Source organism: Musca autumnalis, unplaced genomic scaffold (genome assembly GCF_047663935.1).
Source record: "Musca autumnalis isolate F117 unplaced genomic scaffold, ASM4766393v1 scaffold_1, whole genome shotgun sequence".
Taxonomy (NCBI): Eukaryota; Metazoa; Arthropoda; class Insecta; order Diptera; family Muscidae; genus Musca; species Musca autumnalis.
This window is the reverse complement of record NW_027411644.1, coordinates 70,772,605-70,799,313: the sequence shown is the minus strand read 5'-3', so window position 1 is coordinate 70,799,313 and position 26,709 is coordinate 70,772,605. Positions and strand designations below refer to the sequence as shown.

Genomic DNA, 26,709 nt, shown 5'->3' with positions numbered 1-26,709 from the left:
GGTCATATGATCTTCTATATGTTCAAAGGCCTTCAGAAGGAGTTCTAATTGTGTTTATGATCTACAGAAAGTCTTCTATCTGAAGTTTATGGTATCAGAAAGTCTTCTATATATTCAAATACCTTCAAATGGAGTTCTACATGCATTAAATGGCCAAATGATCGAAGGCAATTGGAAAGAATTTTTGTCTTCATTTTATGACTTCAGAACGTCTTCTACCTATTCAACTGCCTATAAAAGAAATTCGACCTGCATTAAAGGCCTTAAGAAGGTTTTTTATCTGTTTGAATGCCTTCAGAAGAAATTCTATCTGTATTTTATGACTTTAGAACGTCTTCCGTCTGTTCAAAAGTTTTCGAAAGGAAGACTACCTGCATTAAATGCCCCAGAATATATTCCTTATGTTCGAAGGCATTTAGAAGGAATTTTATCTTCATTTTATGACTTCAGAACGTTCTCTACTTATTCAAAGGGCTTTAAAAGAAATTCTACCTGAATTAAAGGTCTCCAGAAAGTATTTCATCAATTCGAAAGCCTCTAGATGGTCTTCCAACTTTCCGAAAGCCTTCAAAATGAATTCTATATGTATTTTATGACTTCAGAACATCTTTTATCTAGTCAAAGGTCTTCGAAAGGAATTCTACCTGCATTAAATGCCCTCTGAAGGTATTTTTATTTTCGAATTCATTTAGAAGGGATTGTCTTCATTTTATGACATTAGAGCGTCTTCGAACTGCTCAAAGGACTTTAAAGGCCTCCGGAAAGTTTTTTATCTACGCGAAATCCTTCAGAAGAAATTCTATATGCATTTCAAGTCCTGTTCTGCCTGTTCGAAGGTCTTCAAAATTATTTCTACCTGCATTAAAGGCCTCTGGAAGGTTGCCTACTTATTCAAAGGCCTTTAGAAGGAGTTCTATCTGTATTTATGACTTAAGAAGGTTTTGGTCTATATAAATAATAAGGTTCCATGTGTTCGAGGGCATTGGAAGGAATACTCTCTGTATTTAAGGTCTTTATCTATTAAAAGACATCATAAAGGCATTCTTTGCGTATGGGACCTTATTCTAGACGGTCTGTCCTTAAAGATCTTCTAGACACAGAAGTCCTCTAAAAGGTCTTATAGAGATGAAAGACTCTGTAAAGGTATTCTAGACAAAGAAGCTTTCTAGACACAAAAAACCTCTAAAAGATCGCCTAAGACAGAAAACCTTTAAAGGTCTTTCATAGATAGAAGTCCTTTTAAGAGTCTTCTACCGATAGAAAAGTTTTTAATTAAGGCTTTGGAAGGGTGCTTCGTAGAGAGAAGACATTGTGGTTCTTTTAGTTAGATAGATGACCTCTTAAAGGTTTTCTATACACAGGACACCCTTTAAAGGTTTTCTAGAGGCAAGTGACTTTTGATTTATCCTTAATCAAGCATTTCTAATTAAAAACCTACATATGTATATTCATTCACGCATACATATGTACGTATGTACATATTCATTAAAGGCTTTCAAGCCCTTCCACTTAGCAGCCCAAGATTTAAGTGACATTAGTGTGTAATAATCATGGTGACAGTTGTTTGTTATTGTCACGATTGTTACAGTTTGCAAATGTAAACAGGCACACACACACACTCCCACACACATACACTGAAACATAAAGAGACACATTATGACCATAAATTATAAAGATATACCGTTATAAACATATTTGTAGTGTCTTGCATGTTTTTGCTCCATAGGTTAGGTTAGGCTGCTGCTGCCAAGAATGCTACGAATGACTCTCCTGTGTGCGATGTGTTGGCATTTCCTTTTGTTTTGTGTGTGTGTGAGTGGCAATTGGTGTTGTTGTTGCTGTTTATGTTCTCCATAAAATTGTTTACTTTACTTGGGTATGCGAATGACTGACTGTTTCTGTCCTCTGTGCGTATCTCTCTGGCAGAGTTACTCCTGGAGAATATGTGGCATTCGCTTGCTGTTGGTTCTTTTTTGTTTTATCAGATTAAACATGTTTCTGTTTCAGCTGCTTCTTCTTCTTCTTGGTCTTTTTGAAACATGTTATGCTTACAAAACATTTGCCTTCTTCCCACAACGAGGAAACAAATAAACCCCCAACACACACACATTCGTACACTCACACATACATAAAGGGATATTCACATGTTTTGTAGCCGAGTAACATTTTTATTATTCGAATAATGCTTGCTGTTCTTCTTCTTGTTATTGTTTTCCATTGCTTTGTTGTGGTTAAAGTCGTCCTTATTGTCCTCCATGTGACTCTGAGAAAAAGAAATGGCGGTGTGTGGTTGTTATCCACCACATATCAACATTTGTTGAAGTTTTCAAAAAAAGAAAAGAATTGAATGTAAAGTTTTTAAAAACAAGGACAACAAGTAAATAAATTTGGAGCTTTGATTGTCTTCTTCTTCTTTTTTTTCGAATTTTTTCTTGTTCAAAATAAAGTTGTTATTTTTTGGAGAGAAAACTTTCTTTGCTGTAACGAGGAAGTGGCGGGGGGTTTATTTCAATAGGAAGTCATTAAGAATTCTTCCTCCATATGTATCGCCTCCGTACTTATTTATATTGCCATGGCGTCCCAATGGCTGCCAAAGTTACTTTTCATTCATTTATTTGAGTTTTGTTAGTTTTATTTACAGTTTTTTTTTGTCAGAATTTAAATAATAATCCTTTAGAGGATTGTGGTTGTGCGTGCATGTGTGTATGCGTGTATGTGTGCGACGACCAAATTAAGTGGTAATACGAAATGAAAAAAAAACATTGTGTCATTGCACAATAAAAATGAAAATTGGGTCAACAATTAAACTAAAAGGTCAAAATACACAATTTAAAACAAGAAGAAAAAATTCGAAGTTTTCGAAAGCAGAGAGAAGGCGTTAAAGAAGGGGAGTGAACAAAGAGAACAGTATAACAAAGACCTGCAGGAATTCTTCTGTCTTCAGAATACCTTCAAAACGTTTTTTGTTCATAGAAGTCTTTTTTAAAGGACTGTTTGCGGAGCAATAAAAAGAAAAAAACCAAAAAGGAAAACGACAGTATCAATTCTTTTGTAATAATAAAATTAAAATCTTTTATTTAATAATATTGTTTGGAAAACAATATCTTTACCTTTTTATTTACAAATTGTGTTGCTTCGTGGACGAATATACGAAAAGAAGTGAAGTTACAATGTAACGAGTAAGCTAGGTGTTGCAAAGTGGCGCGAATTTTACTCGTTAGAATTTGACATCTATCACTTCGTGCGAATGCACAAAGTTGCATTTGTGCTGGATATATTCAAATTCTAACGGCAGAAGAAATTAAAAATTTCCTAAAATGCGGAAACCATTTGGAATTAAACATTTCTCGGCCACCTTGGAACATCCAGCGATGTTACAACTAAAACGACTTAATATCTAGTTATGAATGTGTCTATGTACATATATGAAAATTCAAGGGTAGAACCGTCAACGGTGAGCATTTTCTTTTAATTCATTTATTAAATAATTTTTTCAAAAAACAAGTGGCTCGGAGAGCCCATGCCAATCTTCATTGGCGCTACATCTTCATACTACATGCTACAAGGCCCAGTAATAACCCACCCAAATATAGTGAGTTGAGCCAACGGAAAACCCGGGTTCGAGAAGGTTTGCATTTTGATGATTCGGGGGTAAACCTCAGACCCAAGAATGAGACCTATGTGTCCCGCCCTATAGAACTCGGGATCTGCTAATTGTAGACCAGCGTATCGTTCCTTTATACTCTCGGGTGCTGACGTCGAAGGTTTCACGATATCTCGTAACGGCATGACCTGCGCAAACACCGTCACGTTTTGGGCCCGTTCATACAAAGACCCCACATTTATTTGGGAAAACATGCCATGTCCCATCGGCACCGAACACAAATTTAGTTTCTGCGCAAGCGAATGGCAGATTCGGCTGTGCCCTGAACAGGAGTCCAAAAGGGCCCTTACAGGGATTCTTCGATCACCCAGATTGAGGTTCACCACCATGGTTGGGGTTAATGTTACGGTGGGCTGGAAGGACAATAAAGGAGTGGACATGGGGATGGGATTATGGAAGGGAGTGATGGGAGACAATTCGGATATATAAGTCGGGCCGGGACGCTGAGGAACCACAATTTGGCGTTTCGAATTTCTCAGGTCTGGGTTGTGGGACTTGCCCGTAGGATGCAAAAGAGTATGGTGGTTTCGTTGACAAACCTGGCATCTTCTCTTACTCGGACAGTTTCTATAAAAATGGCCACCCTCGAAGCAGTTAGAGCATAGTCTCTTCGACACGACAACCCGAACTCTCTTGTCGTGTGACATTTGCTGGAATTTGTAACAATCCCGTAGTTTGTGCCCTTGGTTGCAGAATGCACAGCGCTCTTCTCTTCTTCTCGAACCTGAGTGAACCGAAGTCGACGGAGCCGACTTACTTTGTTCACCGGAAGCTTTTGGTGCAACCTCCCGGATAGGAGCGGCTTCCGTGATTTCCATACTTAAACTTGGAACATGAGGTGTTAGTGCAACCTCCTGGATAGGAGCCACCTCAGTGCCTTTGGCCTTAAGGGCCCTACCATCGAGCGGAGGATTTCGTGCAATCTCCCAGATAGGAGCGTCCTCCGCTTCTTTTGCCTTAAGGGCACAATCATCGAGTGGAGGATTTTGTGCAATCTCCCGGATAGGAGCGTCCTCCACTTCTTTTGCCTTAAGGGCACAACCATCGATAGGATCTTGATTGTCGATTTCTTTTTCAGGAGCCATCATTATGTCGAGGTCCCTCTCTTCATCGGACATCAAAAGTTCATCTTCAATGTCGGGGAGGGTAGCGGCAATCTTGCTCAAATTTTCCATTCTGCGAAAAAGGAGAGATGCCGCGATAGTATCATAATAATTAACTACTCGTTGGCCAGAATGACCAACTTAACTACCGGCCGTCTAACAACACCGTTTTCTGTGCGAACATCCGCCACGCGTACGTGCCCGTCGACACCCGGAAAAACGTTGATAACCCGACCTAGTTTCCACGAAGTGGGGGGTAGCTGTTCATTACGAATGACGACTAAATCGTCCGTCTGTATATCGCGCTCCGGATATTTCCATTTATAGCGCTTGTGAAGACCTTTCAAATACTCTTCCTTCCACCGAAGGCAGAATTGTTGAGTTAAAGCTTTCATTTTTCTAAACCGGTTAACGATATGCAGGGGAGATTCATTTATTGTTGGCTCCGGAGGAGCAAGAATTGGAGATCCTATCAAAAAATGTCCCGGAGTAAGTGCCACTTGAGAATCTGGACTGTCGTTCATAGGACACAGTGGCCGCGAATTCAAACATGCTTCTATCCTACATAGAAGTGTAGACAGTTCCTCAAACGTATATTTTATGTTCTTTGCATTCTTCTTAAAATGCATCTTGAAACTTTTCACAGCTGCTTCCCAAAGGCCACCCATATGTGGAGCCCCAGCAGCTATGAAATTCCATGTTATTTCCTGATAACTTAATTCAGAACAAACACGCTCACGACTTTCCCTCAAGAAACCTTTGAAATCTTCCTCTAGTTGTCGCGAAGCTCCAACGAAGTTGGTGCCGTTGTCTGAAAACATTGTCTTAGGGCAACCTCGGCGCGAAATAAATCTATGAAATGCTGCTAAGAAAGTTGTCGTAGATAAATCTGAAGCAGCTTCTAAGTGTATGGCCTTGGTCGAAAAACAAACAAAAACGCAGATGTATCCTTTAGTAATCTTGCAACATCTGCCCGTGAATGACTTTATGTCAATAGGCCCTGCAAAATCTACCCCTGTGGTAGCAAATGGCCTAGTGAAAGTTGTTCTCTCCGGAGGGAGAGCTGCCATGATTTGAGTACAAACTCGACTTTTGTACAATGAACAACGCTTGCAACGACTAATTACTGTACGAATCAATGTAGTGAGACGAGGTACCCAATATTCACTACGAACTATACGCAACATTAATTGAATTTGTCCATGGATTGAACGAATGTGAATATCCTGCAATAACAAATAAGTAAATCGACTATTATATGGAAGTAGTATAGGATGTGTTTCCGAAGGAGTAAGAGTTGGCGACCTAACTAAACGCCCATTAATTCTCATGACTCCTGCTTCATCTAAATACGGATTTAAGGACAAAATCGAACTCTTAGAATGCAAGGGCCTTTTATTTAACAGATTATTATATTCTTCTACATAGTGAACCTTTTGAGCTAACATTGCTAAACGTAGTTTAACAAAATGGACCTCAGAACTCGAAAGAGCTATTTCCTCAAAATTATGCTTTCCCCTATGCAGAGGATGAGTGCGGTGGAAAAACCTAAGCATGTATCCAATGGCTCCTATAGCCGTTTTCAGACACGAAAATCTTTCTAAAATGTCCGAATATTCTGAAAAGAATGACGCATGACTTTTTACACCTCGCATCTCTAGATCAGTATCCAGAGATGATAAATCTGGAAGATTCCATTGCGAACTATCTAAGCGCAACCACGAAGGACCACACCACCACATTTCAGAAGCAGCTAAGTCCGCCGGTGAAAGTCCACGACTACCTAAATCTGCGGGATTGTCTTCTGACCGCACGTGATACCAATTTTCTTGACCAACGTTTTCATGAATTCTATTCACCCTATTAGCAACGAATGTTGTCCAAGTTGAAGGGGGTTTTTTAAGCCACGAAAGGACGATCGTAGAATCTGTCCAGCAATATATCCTTTGAAACTCTATACCAATCTCAGAAATAATTGATTTCACCAACTCTGAAGCCAAAACTGCACCACATAGTTCCAACCTAGGCAATGAAATCGACTTGAGCGGAGCAACCTTGGTCTTACAAGACAGTAAATTAGTGTAAATTTGCCCATTCGGTGTGACAATACGAATATATATCACCCCCGCGTATGCCTTAACAGAGGCATCAGAAAAAACGTGAAGTTCGGCTTGACAATCAGGAGCATAATTAACCCATCGAGGAATGCTAATGGAATTAACATCCTTATAGGTGTCAACAAATTTTTGCCATTCACTTTCCGTCGAAGATGGTAGTGAATCATCCCAATCAATTTTATCTTGCCAAACCTTTTGCATTATAATTTTGGCTACCACTATCACTGGTCCTAACCAACCTACAGGATCAAACAACTTGGCGATAGTGGTTAAAACTTCCCGTTTTGTATATTTATCTTTATGAACGAGAGGGTTCACACTGAAATAGAACAAATCTGTTTGCGCGTTCCATCGAATCCCTAGGGGTTTAGAACTACTCGCTTCTACGAATGTAAGAAGCTTTGTGTCATACAAATGTTCAGGGGGCAATTTTTCTAATATGGCAAGGTCATTTGACGTCCATTTTCTTAATTCAAATTTGGCAGATAATAATGCTTGAATAAGTTCATCACGAGCCTTTTGAGCGGAGCCCAAATCGTGATACCCTGCCAAAACGTCATCCACATACATACATCTACGTAATATGTGGGCAGCAAGCGGAAATTCCCTTTCGGTATCCTCAGCTAGTTGTAATAACGTCCGTATAGCTAAATACGGTGCACAGTTAACACCAAAAGTCACTGTCTGGAGCTCATAGTCCTGAATGGGTTTGTCGGGAGAATCCCTAAAAACTATTCTCTGAAGAGGTGTGTGTTTTGAACTGACTCAATATCGCAGTTGAAGACGTACTGGAAAAGTCTCCATCTCAAAATAAGGAGGACTAAATCTAACTGTAAGGTGGGACCTACATACAAAATGTCGTTAAGACTTTTGCCACTAGAAGTACCATTGGAGGCGTTGAAAACGACTCTTAATTTGGTAGTGGGCTTCTCTGGATTTATTACCGGGTGATGAGGCAAATAGCAAACCATTGGCGTTGCTGAAGCAGAACAAACCGACCTCATATGTCCTAATTCTAAATATTCTTTTACTACCCCATCGTACACCTCTTTAATACTTGGTTTTCGTGACAGTGAAGCCTCGTTACGAAGGAATTGTCGTAAACAATTCGTTCTAGAATGTCCTAACACAGCTTGACCTATGTATTCTGGCTTAACAGGGAGAGTAACAACATATCTGCCTTCAGAATCCCTTACTGTCGTAGTCTTGAAATTCTCCTCACAAAATTTGTCCGAAGGAGACAAAATGGACCGTTTAGGGGGTTCCTCTAACTCCCAAAAACGTAACAAAGTTTTGTCTAACTTTTCCTCTTCAGAATAGGAAATTGTAGTGGAATACACTCTCACACTGGAATTTGGGACTTGACCTGTAACTATCCACCCGAAAACTGTTTTCTGTGCCACTAATGAATCTAACAGATTGATATGAGTTCCTTGCAACAAAATCCTTGGGTATAAATCTGCTCCTATTAACATATCTACCGGTCTACAGTCGAATAACTGTGTATCTGCCAAACGAAGATTTGGTAAACGAGAAGCGAATTCAGGACTAACCGAAAACGAGGGTAAATTTCCAGAAATACTAGGAACCACTAGAGCAGTTAACTGTAATATCAATGAATCCTGTATAGGAGAGCCAATATTCAGCGAACATATTTTCCTCGATGTAGTGGAAACTGTCTGATTTACCCCTGAGACCGTGGCAAGAGTGGAACTTGTTGAAATGCCTAACTGTCTCTGCAATTTCTCAGTTATGAAGGAAGCTTCAGACGCGGGATCGATGAGCGCACGAGCAGGATAATTAATTCCGTGGTGAATAATATTTACCATTGCAGTTCCTAATAACACATTTCTATTTTGTGAAACATGGAACGATTGTCTATTTGATTGACCCGACGTTAAACCTGACGAAGTCGTTGGTAAATTTGGATCAATTGCAGAAGAAGAAGGTGGAGCAAAAGAAGAAGATGGCGCCGAGGAAGAGTTCGAATTTCTTTGTAGTGGAGGAGCAGCTCTAGAACCATCTGAAATATTTGAAGCTGCTCTATGAAGCAGCGTGTGATGCCGCTTATTACACTTTCCACAACTATGCTTGCTAATACATTTCTTTACTTCATGCCCAACAGTCAAACAATTCAAACAACACTGGTGTCTACGAATCACCGAATAGCGACTTTCGACTGTCATTTTTATGAACTCTGGACATAAACGCAAGGAATGAACAGATCTGGGACAGAGAACGCAACATTTTTGAGAAGGAGCGGAAGAAGACTTAGTCGATGTTTTAGTTACGTGAGAGCGAATCTTTTTATCACCTTTTTTGGAAGAATCTATACCCCTTATATCTCGAAGACATGTTAAAGTTTGAATTCTTTCCGAAAGGAAACAATCCAAATCTTTCCAAGTTGACAAAGCAGATTTGTCCTTTACTGTATGTTCCCACAAGGTGACAGTATCTTTGGGCAACCTTTGCATACAAGTGAAAACTAATATTGGGTCCCAATCAGCTGTAGAGACATCATAAATGGCCATTGCAGAAATGCAACCATTTATTCCTCTTTGTAAATTTTTCAATCCTGAACAAGATTCGTTTTCAAGGACCGGAAGATCGAATAATAATTTCAATTGATTATTGACAAGTATACGAACATTGTCATAAGTGGCCTTTAATGCCTTCCACGCTAAGTCAAAACTCTTATGGGTAAGAGGAAACTTGGAAACTATATCCTTCGCTTCGCCACTTGTCTTTTTCAATAAGTGACATAACCTTTCAATGTCACTTAGACTGTTATTTTTAATAAAAACAGCGGAGAAGAAATCCCTAAATGTCGGCCAGGAAAGGAAATCCCCGTTGAAAACATCAATATCGCAAGGAGGTAGATGCAAATTATGAAAATTACTCTCACCTAAGTACGCTGACGCTCCCATTGATGCTCCCGTACGATGAGAAACCTGAGAAATAGGTAAACTATCATCGGAACCATTGTACTCCGATCGCAGGGTACTATTTCCATTGTGCCCAATATTGGCCGAAGAGGTCTTCGGTGTTCTAACTTTATCCAATTTCCTATTAATCATGGCAATGCTATTTATGAATGCCTTAAACGCTACCTGGTATTTACTCTCAGCCGAGGTAACATCTGTAGGATCAGGATGATCAGAAGTTTTTAGGTAATTAAGACATTCATCATACCTATCTTTGACTTTTCCCCACATTTCCTTTACTTCAACGGCTTGCGCCTCAAGAATGTAAACATCAAAATCTTCATCTCGGAGAGCAGATAGATTTTGATCGAAAGTGATAAGGAAATCAGTGGCTCTAATGAAAAAGTCCAAAGGAGTAAGCGACATTTTGATTAGAATTTAAATTAATTGAACCGAAAGCACAAAAAATCAAAAAAATATAAAAATCTTCCAAAATCGCTCGAAAAAAATTATACAAACACCAAATGAATTCGAATAAATTCACTATATCCTGTTTTCGAATAAAAATTCTAAGATCCAAAAACCACCAATGTAAACAAAAACGCTTCAAAAAATTCGAAAAAAATTGCCTAAATCCAAAAATATTTACAATCGGTATCGAAAAATACCAAAATTTTCTTTTAATGTATCGAAAAATACTCCAAAACCCAAGAAAATTCAACAAAAAATTACGAATTAATTTTTCCCAGTGTACCGAAAAGTAACACAATTTTCCTCAGTGTATCAAAAAAAATCGGTTAGCTGTGTCGAAAAATACACAACCCAATTATTTTTCAAGAAGAAGGGGGAAAAAATTCAAAAAAGTTCAAAAAATCTAGAAATTCGAAAAAATTTCAACCAAAAGTAGGGTGTACGGACTGTAAAATACACCCGAACGACCAACAACAACAATAAGATTCCAAAAAATCAAATAAATTGTATAAGCAATTCAAATAAATATAGAAATATATTTATAATTAATAAAATATTCGGGAAAAATCACTTATTTGAGTCTACTTTACTTAATATCGAGTGTAGGGTGCACCGAAAGTCGACCCGTTTGATAATTTTTTCACTCGAATAAATTTTTTTCTCAAAAAAAAATCGATATAAAATTTCAAAAATTTAATTTAAATTGAATGCAAACTTTTCAACCGACCGTCGTATAACTGCCTTTTGAACCGGCCCTCGTATATCAATAATATGTGTGTATGTGTATATAACCAACAAGCAACGATAATCGAACAAGCAGTGACGATGGTTGGCAGGTATATTTGTTAGTGTTTTTTTTTTTCTTCTTTTTCCCTTTGCTTCTATTTAAAATTTTAAAATTGGGCACTTTAAATAGGGATAAACAAAACACTAACAACACTATGAATCTTATTTAAAAGAATTTTGCCACCAACAAGTATTATTGAAAGTTCACTGCACTTTTTGCTTTTGGTTATTTAATACACTTTCACACTTTCTTGTATTATTCTCGCCTACTGAGAATATGCAATGTAGTTATTTGCAAAACTATAACAACAACGATCGACGGTGTTGTAAGACGGACGTATTTTAGTTATTAAGAAAAAATTAACACTTTGATTTTTTAGCAGAAATGCAAGAAAAAACACACGCGAATGCTCACAAATATTGACGGTACTCACCTTAAACAATATTAGATGATATTTGGTGATGGTAATGAAGATGAATATGGTGATGATGAAGTGTTGTTGGTGATGCTGACGGAGTCAGTGCGCCTTGGAAAGGACAGACAAAAAAAACCAATTAGATTTGTTGTTGTGCACAAAAACCAATTCAATTTGGCTCGAACAGGACCAATGTTTGCGGAGCAATAAAAAGAAAAAAACCAAAAAGGAAAACGACAGTATCAATTCTTTTGTAATAATAAAATTAAAATCTTTTATTTAATAATATTGTTTGGAAAACAATATCTTTACCTTTTTATTTACAAATTGTGTTGCTTCGTGGACGAATATCCGAAAAGAAGTGAAGTTACAATGTAACGAGTAAGCTAGGTGTTGCAAAGTGGCGCGAATTTTACTCGTTAGAATTTGACATCTATCACTTCGTGCGAATGCACAAAGTTGCATTTGTGCTGGATATATTCAAATTCTAACGGCAGAAGAAATTAAAAATTTCCTAAAATGCGGAAACCATTTGGAATTAAACAAGGACTACTGACAAAAGAAGGCCTTTAGGAGGGTGGTCTTCTGTATAAAGAAGCCTTTTAAGAGGCCTCCTGACTATAAATGTCCTTTAGAGGTCTTCTGTCTAAAGAGGGATTTTACAGGTGTTCCATCCATAGAAGGACTTTAAGATCTACTGTCTAAAGGAGGCCTTTAAGAGGTCTTCTGTCTATAGAAGACCTTTAAGAGATCTGCTGTCTGTTGAAGGCCTTTAGGAAGTTATCTGTCTATGGAAAGCCTTTGAAAGAAGTCTTTAAAAGGTCTTCCATCTATGGAAGGCCTTTAGAAGGAATTCTATCTATAGAAGGCCTTTAAGAGGTCTTCTGTCTATAGAAGACCTTTAAGAGATCTGCTGTCTGTTGAAGGCCTTTAGGAGGACCTCTGTGTAAGGAAAACCTTTAAAAGAGGCATTTAAGAGGTCATCCGTCTATGGAAGGCCTTTAGAAGGTGTTCTGTTTATAGAAGGCCTTTAAGAGGTCTTATGTCTATGGATGGGTATTTTGTCTGTAGAAGACCTTTAAAATTTCTTCTGTTTTTGGAAGTCATTAAGGATGACGTCTGTCTATAGAATGCTTTGAAGATATCTTCTGTCTATGAAAGGCTTTAAAGAGGCCGTCTGTGTATATAAGGGCTTTAAAGTTAGTCTGCCTATGGAAGACCTTAAGACCTTTAATTAATGGAAGACCTTTAAGAGGTCTTCTGTATATAGAAGGCCTTTAAGGGGTATTCTGTCTAAGACCTTAAGAACGACTTCTATGTATGGAAGACCTTTAAGAGATCTTCTATCTATGAATGCCCTTTAAGAGGACTTCTGTCCATAGAAGGCCTTTAGAAGATCATTAAGACGTACTCTGTCTATGGAAGGCCTAAGAGATCTGCTGGCTGTTGAAGGCCTTTAGGAGGTCATCTGTCTACGGAAAGCCTTTAAAAGCACTTCCGCCTAAAAAAGGCCTATAGACGGTCTTTAAAATATATTCCTTCTGTCCATATAAAACCTTTAGAAGATCTTATCCCCATAGATGACATTTAAAAAGTCTTCTGTCCATAGAAAGCCTTTAAGGGGATTTCGGTCTAAAGAAGATACTTAGGAGGACATCTGTCTTTAGACATTTGTCTAAATATGACCATAAAGAGGTCTTCGGTATAAATAAATATTCCTTAAAATATCCAGAATTAAGGGAAAAATGTTCTTTAAAAATTCCACGAACAGATAGATACCCCTCTGTAGTGCGATCCGGGCTTCTATTTGTTAGAAGGTCATCAGATGGACTTCTAGTTGTATAACAGTTCTCCAAAAGGTCTTCTATCAGATCAGATGCCTTCAGGTGGACTTCTATCTGTATAACAGGCCTTCAGAAGATTTGTTATCTACTTGAAGGCCTTCAGTAGTGCCTCTAACTCAGTTTTTGAGTTACCGACTTCTGTATATAGAAGGCCTTTAGAAGATCTTTAAGTCGTACTCTGTCTATAGAAGACCTTTAAGAGATCTGCTGTCTGTTGAATGCCTTTAGGAAGTCATCTGTCTTTGGAAAGCCTTTAAAAGAGGTCCTTAAGAGGTCTTCCAGCCTTTAGAAGTTATTCTATCGATAATAGAAGGCCCTTAAGTGGTATTCTGTCTAAGACCTTAAGAATGACTTCCGTGTATGGAAGACCTTTAAGAGTTCTTCTGTCTATTAAAGGCCTTTAAGAGGACTTCTGTCTATAGAAGATCTTTAAGACGTACTCTGTCTATAGAAGACCTTTAAGATCTCTTCTCTCTATGGAAGGCCTTTAAAAGGCCTTTTGTGTATAGAAGACCTTTAAGAGATCTGCTGTCTGTTGAAGACCTTTAGGAAGTCCTCTGTCTATGGAAAGTCTTTAAAAGAGTTATTTAATAGGTCTTCCATCCCTTCCAGCCTTTAGAAGATATTCTGTCTATAGGAGGCCTTTAAGAGGTCTTTTGTCTATAGAAGACCTTTAAGAGATTTGCTGTCTGTTAAAGGCCTTTAGAAGGTCCTCTATCTATGGAAAGCCTTTAAAAGACCTTCCGCCTCAAGAAGGCCTTTAAAATATATTCCGGCTATAGGAGACCTCTAAAAGGTCTTAAGTCTCCAGAAGGCCTTATGTAAGCCTTCAGTTCATATAAAGCCTTTAGAAGGTATTATGCTCATAGATGACCTTTTAAAAGTCTTCTGTCCATAGAAAGCCTTTAAGGGGTCTTCGGTCTAAAGAAGATACTTAGGAGGGCATCTGTCTTTAAAAGAGGTCTTCCATTCCTTCCAGCATTTAGAAAGTATTCTGTCTATAGAAAGCCTTTAAGAGGTATTCTGTTTAAAACCTTAAGAAGGCCTTTAAAAGGTATTTTGTCTATAGAAGACCTTTAAGAGATCTGCTGTCTGTTGAAGACTTTTAGGAGGTCCTCTGTCTATGGAAAGCCTTTAAAAGAGTTATTTAAAAGGTCTTCCATTCCTTCCAGCCTTCAAAAGATATTCTGTCTATAGAAAGCCTTTAAGAGGCCCTTTTGTCTATAGAAGACCTTTAAGAAATCTACTGTCTGTTAAAGGCCTTTGGGAGGTCCTCTGCCTATGGAAAGCCTTTAAAAGACCTTCCGCCTAAAGAAGGCCTTTAAAATATTTTCCGCCTATAGGAGACCTCTCAAAGGTCTTCAGTCTCCAGGAGGCCTTAAGTAAGCCTTCTATCCATATAAAGCCCTTAGAAGGTCTTATGCCCATTACCTTTAAAAAGTCTTCTGTCCATAGAAAGCCTTTAAGGGGTCTTCGGTCTAATGAAGATACTTAGGAGGACATATGTCATTAGACATTTGTCTAAAGACGGCCATAGAAAGGTCTTCGGTATAAATAAATATTCCTTAAAATATCCAGAATTAAGAGAAAAATGTTCTTTAAAAATTCCACGAACAGATAGAAGGCCCTCTGTAGTGCGATCCGGCCTTCTATTTGTTTGAAGGTCATCAGTTGGACTTCTAGTTGTATAACAGTTCGGCAGAAGGTCTTTTATCAGATCAAAGGCCTTCAGGTGGACTACTACCTGTATAACAGGCCTTCAGAAGGTATTCTATCTACATGAAGACCTTCAGTAGTACGATTCTCTAACTAATTTTTTTAGTAACATTTAAACACAAAATTATTAATGAAAAATTCAAATAAGAGTTGACAACACTGTTGCTATCGGTAGAATTTTACGATTGACTACTTTTTATTGGCCGCTAACTTACCGAATAATGTCGTTAATTGCCGAAACTGTAAGCATGATTTCACCGATTTTTGTCGGTAACGGAAAAAAATGGTTTGGAGAAGGAAGACCTTCTAGATATAAGACCTTCTGAAGGCTGTTATACAGATAGAAGCCCCCTGAAGGCCTTTGATATGATAAAAGACCTCCTGGAGAACTGTTATATAACTAATAGACCATCTGATAACCTTCAAACAAAGAGAAGCGCGTTTGGAGGGCTATTATAGGGTTAGAAGTTCATCTGCAAAATAAAAACAACCTTCGGGAGGCCTTTTATACAGAGGCCTGTTGTACAGATATGCATCATTTTGGTCGTCTTCGACTAGATAGAACACGTTTTGGAAGCCTATATATAGATAGAATTCCTTCGATTAGAATTCTTTCTGAATACCTTCGACCAGATATAATATCATCTGGAGGCATGTTATACAGCTAGAATTCTTTCAAAAGGTCTTCGACCAGATATAATACTTCCGGTAGTCCTGTTATAGCGATAGAAGAATTTCAGAATAACTTAAGTACAGATATAATTTCTTCTGAAGGCCTTCGACCAGATAATAGACCTTCTGAAGGCCAGATAGAACACCATATACCGATAGAAGAATTTCAGAAGGACTTAAGAACAGATATAATTTTTTCTGAAGGTCTTAGACCAGATAATAAATCCTCTGGAGGCCTTTTATAAGGATATACTTCATTCTGAAGGTGTTCGACCAGATAAAAGTCGTTCTGGAGACTCTTTATACATATAGAATTCTTCTGAAGGCCCTCGAACATGATAGTAGACATATAGAAGTCCACCTAAGGGCATTTGGACAGATAGAATACCTTCTGAAGGCCTGTTATACAAATTCAAGTCCATCTGATGGCCTTCAAACAGATAGAACATCATTTGGAGGCCTTCTATGCAGTTAGAAGTACACATAAATGTCATTCTGAATGCCTTCGACCAGATAAAATACCTTTTGCAGTCCTGTTATAGAATTCCTTCTGAAGGCCTCGATTTAGAGATCTTCTGAACACAAAAGGTCTTCAGCAGGTTTTCTGTCTATAAAGAAACCACGACAAAGGAAAAAATATTCTTTAATAAATCCACTTAAAGTCTTCGAAGAGATAAAATACCTTCTGGAGGCCTTTAGTGCAGATAGAGGACTTTCTGAACAACTTAAATACGGATATAATTCCATCTGAAGGCCTTCGAACATATAGAAGACCTACTGGGGTTTTACACATATATAATTCCTTCTGAAAGCCTTCGAACAGATTGAAAGTTTTAGAAGGCCTTTTTATACGGAGAGAAAATCCTTCTTAAGGGCTTCGAATAGATAGAAGACCTTCTGAAGAGTTGGTATACAGAGAGAATTCCTTCTTAAGACTTTCGAACACATAGAAGATCTTCTGGTGGTGTTAAACATGTTAAACAGACCCTCTGAAGGGTCTAGAAAGGCATAAAACAACATATAGAAGCCCTTCTGCAGGCCATCTGGAGGTTTTCGAACACATAGAAGATTTTCTGGTGGTGTTATACAGGTATAATTCCCTCTGAAGGGCCTAGAAACACATATAACAACATATAGAAGCCCTTCTTCAGGCCATCTGTAGGCTCTCGAACAGATAGAAGATCTTCTGGTGGTGTTAAACATTTAGAATTCCCTCTGAAGGGCCTAGAAACACATAGAACAACATATAGAAGCCCTTCTGCAGGCCATTTGGAGTCCTTTTATAAGTTTTCCGTCTATAAAGGCCTTTAAGAGGTTTTCTGAACATAGAAGGTCTTTAGCAGGTCTTCTGTCTATAAAGAAACCACGTCAAAGAAAAAATGTTCATTATTATTAAGATAGAAGACCTTCTGGAGGCCTTTTATACAGATAGAATTCCTTCTTAAGCCCTTGGAACAAATAGAAGACCTTCTAAGATTTTTATACTATAGAATTTCTTCTTCAAACGCCACAAATACAGATAGAATTCCTTCTGAGGTGTTAGAATATATATAAGATTTCTGGAGGCATTCAATGCGGGTGGAATTCATTTTAAGGCCTTAGAATATATAGAAACCCTTCTGAAATCATAGAATTCCTTGAAAATGTCTTAGAAGTAATCTTAAATACAGGTAGAATTCCTTTTTAAGACCTTCGAATAGATTGACGACCTTCTGAAGTCATAAATAACAGGTATCATTTCTTATGGAGCCTTTAAATATGCAGGTAGAATTCGTTCTTCCCTTCTCCTTCCTTCAAACCTTTCTCGCAACGACGAACAGATAGAATAGATAGAAGATCTTCTGGGGATATTCAATGCGGATGAAATTCATGTTTAAGGTCTTTGAATATATAGAAAAACCTTCTGAAATCATAAAATTCATATATAGCTCTATCTGTAGGCCTTCGTGCAGATAAAATTCTTTGAAAATGTCTTAGAAGAAACCTTAAATACTGTAATGAGATATTGTAGCGTAAAACCCAAATTCAAGTTACTCAGCGTAGAATAAAATCTGAGAGGAATAAATAGTTTAACAATGATGGTAGCAAAATATCGCATGCGAGAATTTGTTAAGAGAATAAAACTACTTGTATTTGTAACATTGCACATTGGGCCCAATGGCAGGTTTCTGAGGCAAAAAGTCTAGTTTTGAAGTCATATATTTGTATAAATTAGTAACGGGATTAGATTCTTAACACTTTGAGCCACTTAGAAACAAAATCATTTCAACCTGGCAACGCTTCGTGGTCACATACCGAGCTGTCAAAGATATTGCATGTTACTTTGTAAAATTTTATAAAAATTTATCCAACGCAGAACAAATTTGTTTCGCTCGGCAATTAAAAACCGCTGATTTAATAAACAGCTTTTTTAATGGATAAAACGTGTAAAGGTATATAAATTAATATTCTGATTAAGAAATAAAAGAAGTTAGATTTGGTAAGGAATATTTGAAGTAGACTTGTGGTGTATTTTTTGTGTAGTTCGTATTGTAGTTTAAATAGTTTTTGGAATAAAACTCGCGGTATTGCGACGTATTGTCGAAACTATATATATCTGATAGAAGGTAATAGTGAGTACTATATGTGTAAAAAAATTTCATGTCCGTATGGATCCGAATACTTATAGAAAATTACTTACAGATAGCGTGACACTTAAAAATGTGGATATTTTAATTTATTAGACTGGGTTGGGACTGGACGATGCTCAATATGACACAAGTCGCCAAATTTTATAGTAATCTTATCCGAGTTACACCAAGCATTGAAATCTTCAATATTCTAGATCTTTAAATTTAATAACTGGTACTACAAACAGTTTTCAAATAACGGACGCGATCGCGGTTTTCTACTTCCAAAACATAAATTAATGATAGAGGTCACAATTACTATTGTTTTGTATACCAATGCGTCTAATAATCTCTGAGATTTCGCGTTTGGCTAAAACTTGTTGTGGGGGAGGTCCCCCACCCCCTCCATTTTTCGGTATAAAAAGTACCTTACGATCTATTCTCAGACCTTATGAATCTACAAACAAAATTTTATCAAATTCGGTCCAGCCATTTCAGAAGATTTATATTTCGAACATCATGGTATACCTGAAAAGGTTTCTATATATATGTAGATATATATCTGAACCGATCAGAGCCAAATTTTCAGGACCTGATTCTAACCTGAACAGGATTTACCATATCAAATTTTAAGGCGATCGGATGCAAATTGTGACCTTTGTGGGGCTTAAAAATAAAATCGGATTAAATCGGATGAAACATATACATGAAAACTATATCTATATCTGAACCGATTCTTACCAAATTTTGCAGAAGTACTTTTATGCCCATTAAAAACATTGGAACGAAATTTGGTAGCTCTAGCTGCTTCCAGTGACTTGTTGCCTCAAAAACCTGTCATTGGGCCCAATGTGCATTGTTTTGATGAATACATTGGAATGACAAATTAAGGGGAAGTAATATTAGGGTAGACCTCCGTTAATGGCTTTGTTCACTTAATAATTCCCTAAAAAAACCCAACATTTTCTGTTATGCTTACAATCCGTCCAACTACAAGGATGCCGTTTAATACGAAGTCTGGTCCTATACCAACATATGGTATTGGTGAGATTATAATTTCGATAACACAACTGCGGCTTTTATAAATATGTTATCGGATAGCGGAGCTATCGACTTCAATTGACATACGTCAATTGAGTTCCTATGTATTAAAAAAAGAAATATCAACTTCCTTTTCCACGTGAATCTTCAAGCGATCAGACGTAATTGAAAATCACAAACTTCATATTGGTTCAAATTTATCATATATACATATATATATTCTACATCGGATATTTCTGAAATCATCGTGGAAATAAAGACGACTTTTGTGGCAAAAATATTGAGGAAACTCGTTGGGAAACCCTTTGACGGGTAGCAACGCAGACCCAATTTTCTTAAAAATGTTAACCAAATTCTCGTTTGCCATAGATTCTCCTTGGAACCATCCTGGACTAGCTCTACGTAGCCGATGGTTCATCTTTACCAGAATCTCCGTCTACGAACTTATCGAATGATTATATCATAATCATTCCTTCACAGTGAGAATATTCTGCCATCCTTTTAAATACTGCCTAAACAAGTATATGTTCTTCACATTGGTATATATTAAATTCCGACAGTTTCGGAAAATCGCCAGAAGGAATCCATCTAGTTCCCCAGAAATCCAGCAAGGGAAACATTTGGGAGATTCAGTTCTTCCCCATCACTCCAGACGGGAAGTTTTTTTCAAAATAAGAGGCCCTACTGTATGGCAAAAACAAATTCCAGAAAAGGAGAAAAACCAAATTCCATTTGGATATCACCTCAGGCGTTTCACTCACTCCAAACAAACAATCAGTCTTCTCGCGTCTATCATGAGAATCGTTGCGAATTAAACTACGGAGTGTTGTGTAAAACAAATATTGAAGATATCTTTAAAAAAAACGCTAATTAATTATTCTAAGAAATTTAAGTGGTAATAACATCTATATTTTAATCATATTATCCATCCTAAAGTACATAAAAAAGAAAACTAATTGTGTAAAAAAAAAGAATAAGAGTGAATATGAATGTTTAAAAACAAAGAAAACTATGTGGTAAATTTTGGCATGAACGTGCATCTTATGATAATCAATTACTCCTATTAATCTAGCCTGAACACCAAAGGGTTGACACCGCTGAGGCCTCAACGTCATCAACGCATTTGGGTGAGTAAAAATGGAATTCTAAATTCATATATTTAATTCAAGGTGAAAACTTCATGACAAATAATTACAACTATACAAAATAGAGAAAAAAAGAACAAGAAATCAACCCATCATTGATCTTTTGTTTCGGTCACAAGCAGTAACAGCAATAGCGTCACATGAAGTTCTCCCTTTTTTTTTCTTTCTTCCATTGTTTTCTATTTGCACCTTCATATTACCATATATGCCCATAGTTACAGATTTTGTCATTACATTGTTTGTATGTAGGTTTCGGTTATACTTTCTTTTATATTCATTCTTCTCCTCCTTATCTTACCCATTAGTGTAAACCATTCATTCACAATAGTAATTTTTTCTTATTTGTTTACATATCAAACGCATCATTACGTTTTAAGATCATTATCCAGTTTTTGTTAAACTTTGCAGGTTTATTAGGTTAAACCGAAAAAAAAATATTTAATACTAACCGGTAAAATTCTCATATCAGTAAATTTCCTGGCTATAAAAAAAACAACACTGATTATTTTACTAAATATTTTTTCTAAACAAAACCTTTTTTTTAAATTGTAAGAAAAAAAATGAATTAAATATTGTTATAACTACATTACATACTCCACATGCTAAAATTCTTTATGGGTTGAAATAAAGTACATTTATCAAAATGAATTGCTAAATCTAACAATTTGTGTTTCTTGCAAGACAGGAAGGGTTAGGTGTAATCTCTCTCGGGTCCCGATACAAATTTTAACGTGGAAAAGGTAGGTGTGGGTTGAAGATGAACCTTATAACATCTGAAGGTTCCTATCTCGTTAATTTAGAACATTGTCTTTATATATTCTTTCTTGTTTTCTCATATCCAGTCAAAACAGGGGTATTTTTTTGTTGTAATTGTTTTTGACTGATCTAGCCCATTTTTTCTATTGATAGTATAAATAGTAGTCATTCAGTATCAAGGGAGTCTAAAATAAATATTCTGTACGAAATTATGTCTAAAGATGAGAGACAAGAACTCCCCCATAACCGACTAGCTAGCGATGTAAAGGCTCCCATCGTCTCTTTTCTTTTGGGCATTCTGGATCTATTTATAGTCCTGATAGATATCCCATAATAGTAGCACTAGCTTCAAACCTAATGACTGCAATTATTGGGAAAAACTTATTAAGTACATTACAATACAGGTAGAATTCCGTTTTAAGACCTTCGAATAGATTGACGACCTTTTGAAGTCATAAAATACAGGTATAATTTCTTCTATAGACTTTGTAGTAGACCTTAAATGCAGGTAGAATTCCTTCTGCAGGTCTAAGTTACATATGCAAACGCTTCTCACAACGACGAGCAGATAGAATAGACAGAGAGAAGATTTTCTGGAGACATTCAATGGGGGTGGAATTAATTTTTAAGACCTTTGAATATATAGAAAACATTCTCTTATAAGATAGAAGACTATCCTGTAAAACAGGTAGACATCATTCTGGTCGTCTTCGACTAGATAGAACACGTTCTGGAACCCTATATATACATAGAATTCCTTCAGAAAGCCTTCGGTTAGAATTCTTTCTGAAGACCTTTTATCAGATATAATATCATCTGGAGGCATGTTATAAAGCTATAATGCCTTCAGAAGGTCTTCAACCACATAGAATACCTTCTAGAGACCAGCTATACCGATAGAAGAATTTAAGAATGACTTAAGTACAGATATGATTTCTCCTGAAGACCTTCGACCAGATAATAGAACTTTTGGATTGCAGATAGGACACCTTATACCGATAGAAGAATTTCAGAAGGACTTAAGTACAGATATAATTTCTTCTGAAGACCTTCGACCAGATAATAGACCTTCTGGAGGACTTTTATCGGGATATACTTTATTCTGAAGGTGTTCGACCAGATAAAAGATGTTCTGGAGACTCTTTATACAAATATAAAAAACAAGACCTTCTGGAGGCCTGTTATACAGATAAAAGTCCACCAAAGGGCATTTGGACAGATAGAATACCTTTTGGAGACCTGTTATACAAATAGAAGTCCATCTGATGGCCTTCAAACAGATAAAATATCATTTGGAGACCTTCTATGCAGTTAGAAGTACAATAAAGAAGTAAAATAACTTCTGCAGTCCTGTTATGCAAATAGAAATCCTTCTGAAGACTTTAAAATAGATGTGGAGGCCTCTATACAGTTAGATGACCAACTGAAGGCCTTCGACCAGATAGAAAAACTTCTGGAGACCTGTTATACAGATAGAAACCTTTAGAAGGACTTAAGTACAAATAGAATTCCTTCTAAAGGCCTTCGGACAAATAGAAGGCCTTCTGGAGTCGATTTAGACGTCTTCTGAAGGACTTTGGCAGGTCTTCTGACTATAAAGAAACAACGACAAAGGAAAAAATATTCTTTAATAAAGCCATTTAAAGCCTTCGAAGAGATAGAATCCCTTGAACATGAAAGGCCGTCTAGAGGCCTGTTATACAGAAAGAGTTCCTTCTAAAGGCCTTCAGACAGGCGGAAGGTCTTCTGTAGGCTTGTTATATAAATTGAATTTTTAAAGCATTTGACCAGATTTAAGACCTGCTAGAGGCCTGTTGTACAGGCAGAAACAGATGAAAGTCTTTCTGGAGTCCTTTTATGCAGGCAGAATACTTTCGTAAGAACTTAAGTACAGATATAATACATGTTCCTGCAGATATTCTTCTGAATACCTTCGAATAGATGGAACACTTCCACAAGGACTTAAGTACGGATATAATTACTTCTGAAGGCCTTTTGATCAAATAGAAACCCTTGTGGAGACCTGCTATATAGGTAAGATTCATTTTGAAGACCTTCGAATTGATAGAAGACCTTCAGAATGACTTCTGGGTAGTTGTTAGGCCATGTGGCTCGAATTTATACGCCTTTTTAGCGGGTTAGCCAACGCAATCGCTACACCTCGATACGTTTAACTATATTGATGTCGTTGTATAGCAGATACAGCTCGTGGTTCATGGGACGTCGATATTCACCGTTTACGCAGATTGATCCGTAGATCTTTCGAAGAATTTTTCTCTCAAACACGCCAAGCTCTTCCTTATCAGCTTGCGCAAGTACCCAGGCTTCGGAACCATACATTAGCACGGGTAGTATCAGTGTTTTGTATAGCGTTATTTTTTATTTGACGAGTTGTGGCTTTGTATTTAAAGTGCTTACTTAAGCCAAAAGTAGCATCTGTTGGCCATTACAATTCTTCTTTTTATTTCACAACTGATGTCGTATGTTGTGTTTACGGCGGTGCCGAGGTATACGAAATCTTTTACTATCTCAAAATTATAGGAACCAACTTCAACGTTGGTCCAAGTTCATTGGACGCATTGCGCGTCGACACCATCAACTTGGTCTTCTCGCCATTTACCGCCAGACCCACTTTAGCAGATTCTCCTTCGACCTTCAAAAAGGTATCGGTTACTTCTTTTACTGATCGTCCCATGATGTCTATATCATCAGCATAAGCAAGTGACATGTGGCTATTGGTGTAGAATGTGCCACTTCTTTTGACGTTTGCCTCTCGTATAACCTTTTTTAGCAGGATGTTGAAAAGAAACCTCGCCTTGCCTGAAACCTCTTTTGGTACAAAACTCTTCGGAGAGGTTCTTTCCTATTTTAAATGAAGATCTTGTGTCAGTTACAGTCATTTTACAAAGCCGAATGAGCTTTGCGGGAATACAAAATTCAGACATGGCTTGGAATACCTTTGAAAGTAGCGGGCTGTCAAAGACTGCTTTATAATCGGCAAAAAGGTGGTAGGTGTCGATCTGCATCTCTTGGGTCTTCTTCAGGATTTGCCGCAGGGTAAATATCTGGTCAATGGTGGACTTGTCAGGTCTAAATCCGCATTGGTATGACCCAATTATTTCGTTGACCATGAGCATCAGGCGTTCGCACAATATCCCTGACACTATCTTGTAGGCGATAGGGAGAAAACTTATGTCCCTATAGTTGGAGCATAAATTCTTATCTCCTTTCTTATGGACGGGACACAGGATGCTCAGGTTCCAATCGTCGGGTACGCGTTCTTCCTGGCAGATTCTGCTAGCTGATGCATACACCTTATCAGCGTTTTGAACAGCTCGGCTGGCTCCTGCTGCCTTATTATTTTGCGGCTGTTTGCATGGAGTGGGCAAGGTTTTGCCAGTGCCCTGATATGTTATCGGAACGAGGAGTGTTTTGATTAAGCAGTTCGGGCTGTGGCTATCTGTTGTGATTGCAGCTTACCGATGTCTAACTTCCGTGTTGTGTCTGTTCGCAGTTTGTTTGCTACATTTAATCTGATCAGCAAAGGTATGTTGCTGCAACAAGGTAGTGGTCCGAGTCTATATTTGCACCTCGAAACGATCGTACATCCAGCATGCTCGATGCATGTCTTCCATCTATCACAACATGATCAATTTTATTTCTTGTTCTTTGCTCCGGCGACAGCCAAGTGCCGTTATGAATATCGAGATGCTTAAATCTGGTACTGCTAACCACCATGTTGTTTGCAGCTGCACAGCCTCATACCATTGTCAGATGTTTCGCTGTGAAGACTGAATTTCCCGACTGTTGGACCAAAGATATTCTCCTTTCTAATTTTGGCATTAAAATCGCCTAGAATAATATTAATGTCATGGTCAGGACAACGGTCATAAGTTTCTTCTAAGCGCTCGTAAAATATATCTTTGGTCTGTTCGTCCTTGTCTTCAGTGGGAGCATGAGCGCAAAAAAAAGATGATGTTGAAGAAATTTGCTTTTAAATGAATTGCAGCTAGTCTTTCATTCACTGAGGTGAAGCTGGAGACCAGATGTTTTAACCTCCGACCAACTACAAATCCGCAAACAAACTCATGCTTTAGGTGTGGTTGTGACGCCTTTCCCAATCCATCGTATTTCCTGTATGGCAGTAATGTCGGCCTTGTACTTTTCAAGTACATCTGCCAATGCATAAACTGCACCTTCTCTATAAAGAGTGCGAACATTCCAAGTGCAGCTTGGCAGATCATGGTCCTTAAAACGTTTGCGAGGTTCGTCAACTTTAGAGGGATTTATTTTTCTTTTCTTTCGTTTTTTCATAGTAGGCTGCTTTTTTCTAGGGGACGCCCAAACCCAAGAATTTCTAAAGGCCTTAAATACATATCGAATTTGTTTTGAAGTCCTTCGTAGAGATTAATTCTTCCTGAAGTTTTTCGAACAGATAGAATACCTTCTGGAGGCCACAAGTACTGACAGAAATCCTTTTGAAGGCCTTTGACAAGTTAGAAAATCCTCAGAAGCCGTAAAATACAGATATAATTTTTTCTGAAGCCCATCGGACAAATAGAAGATATTCTGGGTACCTTCTTACAGAAAGAAAGTATTTTAAAGGTCTTCGAGCAGATAGAAAACCATCTGGAGGTAATTTTTACAGAGACCCCTCCTTTTAAAGGTCATCGTAAATGTGAACAAAAAATAAGAAAACTTCGCTTTTAATGAGCTGAAACCAAAACAAGTAAAAAAGTATCAGTCGGCTTTGCCGACAGAGATATACCCTCAGCCTGTGTATATTGAAACAATTTTTCCCAAAAAAATTTATTTACGGGGTTTTTAAAAATGTTGGGCGTTTGAACCGACAAAAATGTTGATTAGGATTAAAGATCAAAAGTTTTGCGGAGGAGATACTAAAAGGAATGGATCGACATTGACCATTATGGAAGTGGATCTCCAGCCACAACATATGGTGTCTATGGGGTTTTTACACGCTTCGGGCTGTTTGCTCAAGAAGTATGGACTTGCCCCTGAAAAAAAACTTTTACTATCGTAATTGAGGCAGCGAATGCAAGTTGCTTCAACAAAAATCAATGTGATTCGATATCAGGTCTTAAAGTGAACTTATCCGAAATTTTGTGTGGGAGGTACCGGATGGAGTGGACAAATATAGTCCATATTTAAACCTGATCTATATCTGGAAGAGTGAACCGATATGGCTTATCTTCGAACTTAAACCATGTTTGGACAAAATATTACTAACTGCAAATTTTGGACCGAATCGCCAGATCCGTTCTAGAGTTATCTTGCGCTCCAACCACCTCACGCGGTGTCATAGGAGGTTTTTGCAACTTTCATGCTATTTTCTCAGGAAGTATGGACTTGCCCCTAATGAAACTTGGACCGTCGTATGAAGGGCAGTGAATACAAGCTGCTAAATCAAAAATCAAAGCGATTCGA

At 37.6% G+C, this 26,709-nt stretch overlaps 2 protein-coding genes across 3 annotated transcripts in view; both read right to left on the bottom strand.

Moving 5' to 3' along the window:
- Positions 1–26,709, bottom strand: part of LOC141400922 (A-type potassium channel modulatory protein KCNIP1) — a 195,241-nt gene that overhangs the window by 143,052 nt on the left and 25,480 nt on the right. The gene's annotated exons all lie outside the window — the stretch shown is intronic.
- LOC141389788 (uncharacterized) lies at positions 4,259–11,737 on the bottom strand. Its single transcript, XM_073961912.1, has 3 exons — positions 11,500–11,737; positions 4,422–4,840; positions 4,259–4,314 (listed from the first exon to the last, which is right to left on the bottom strand). Exons 2-3 carry the CDS (start codon positions 4,837–4,839, stop codon positions 4,259–4,261), a joined length of 474 nt encoding a protein of 157 aa, XP_073818013.1. The 5' UTR covers position 4,840; positions 11,500–11,737.

What these genes read in the sequence shown, in the direction of transcription:
- LOC141389788 (XM_073961912.1), bottom strand. Translation starts at nt 4,839, where the DNA reads ATGGAAAATTTGAGCAAGATTGCCGCTACCCTCCCCGACATTGAAGAT. An exon ending in AAAAGCTTCCGGTGAACAAA is followed by an intron (nt 4,315 to 4,421) that starts GTAAGTCGGCTC and finishes TACAAATTCCAG; the next exon opens with CAAATGTCACACGACAAGAG.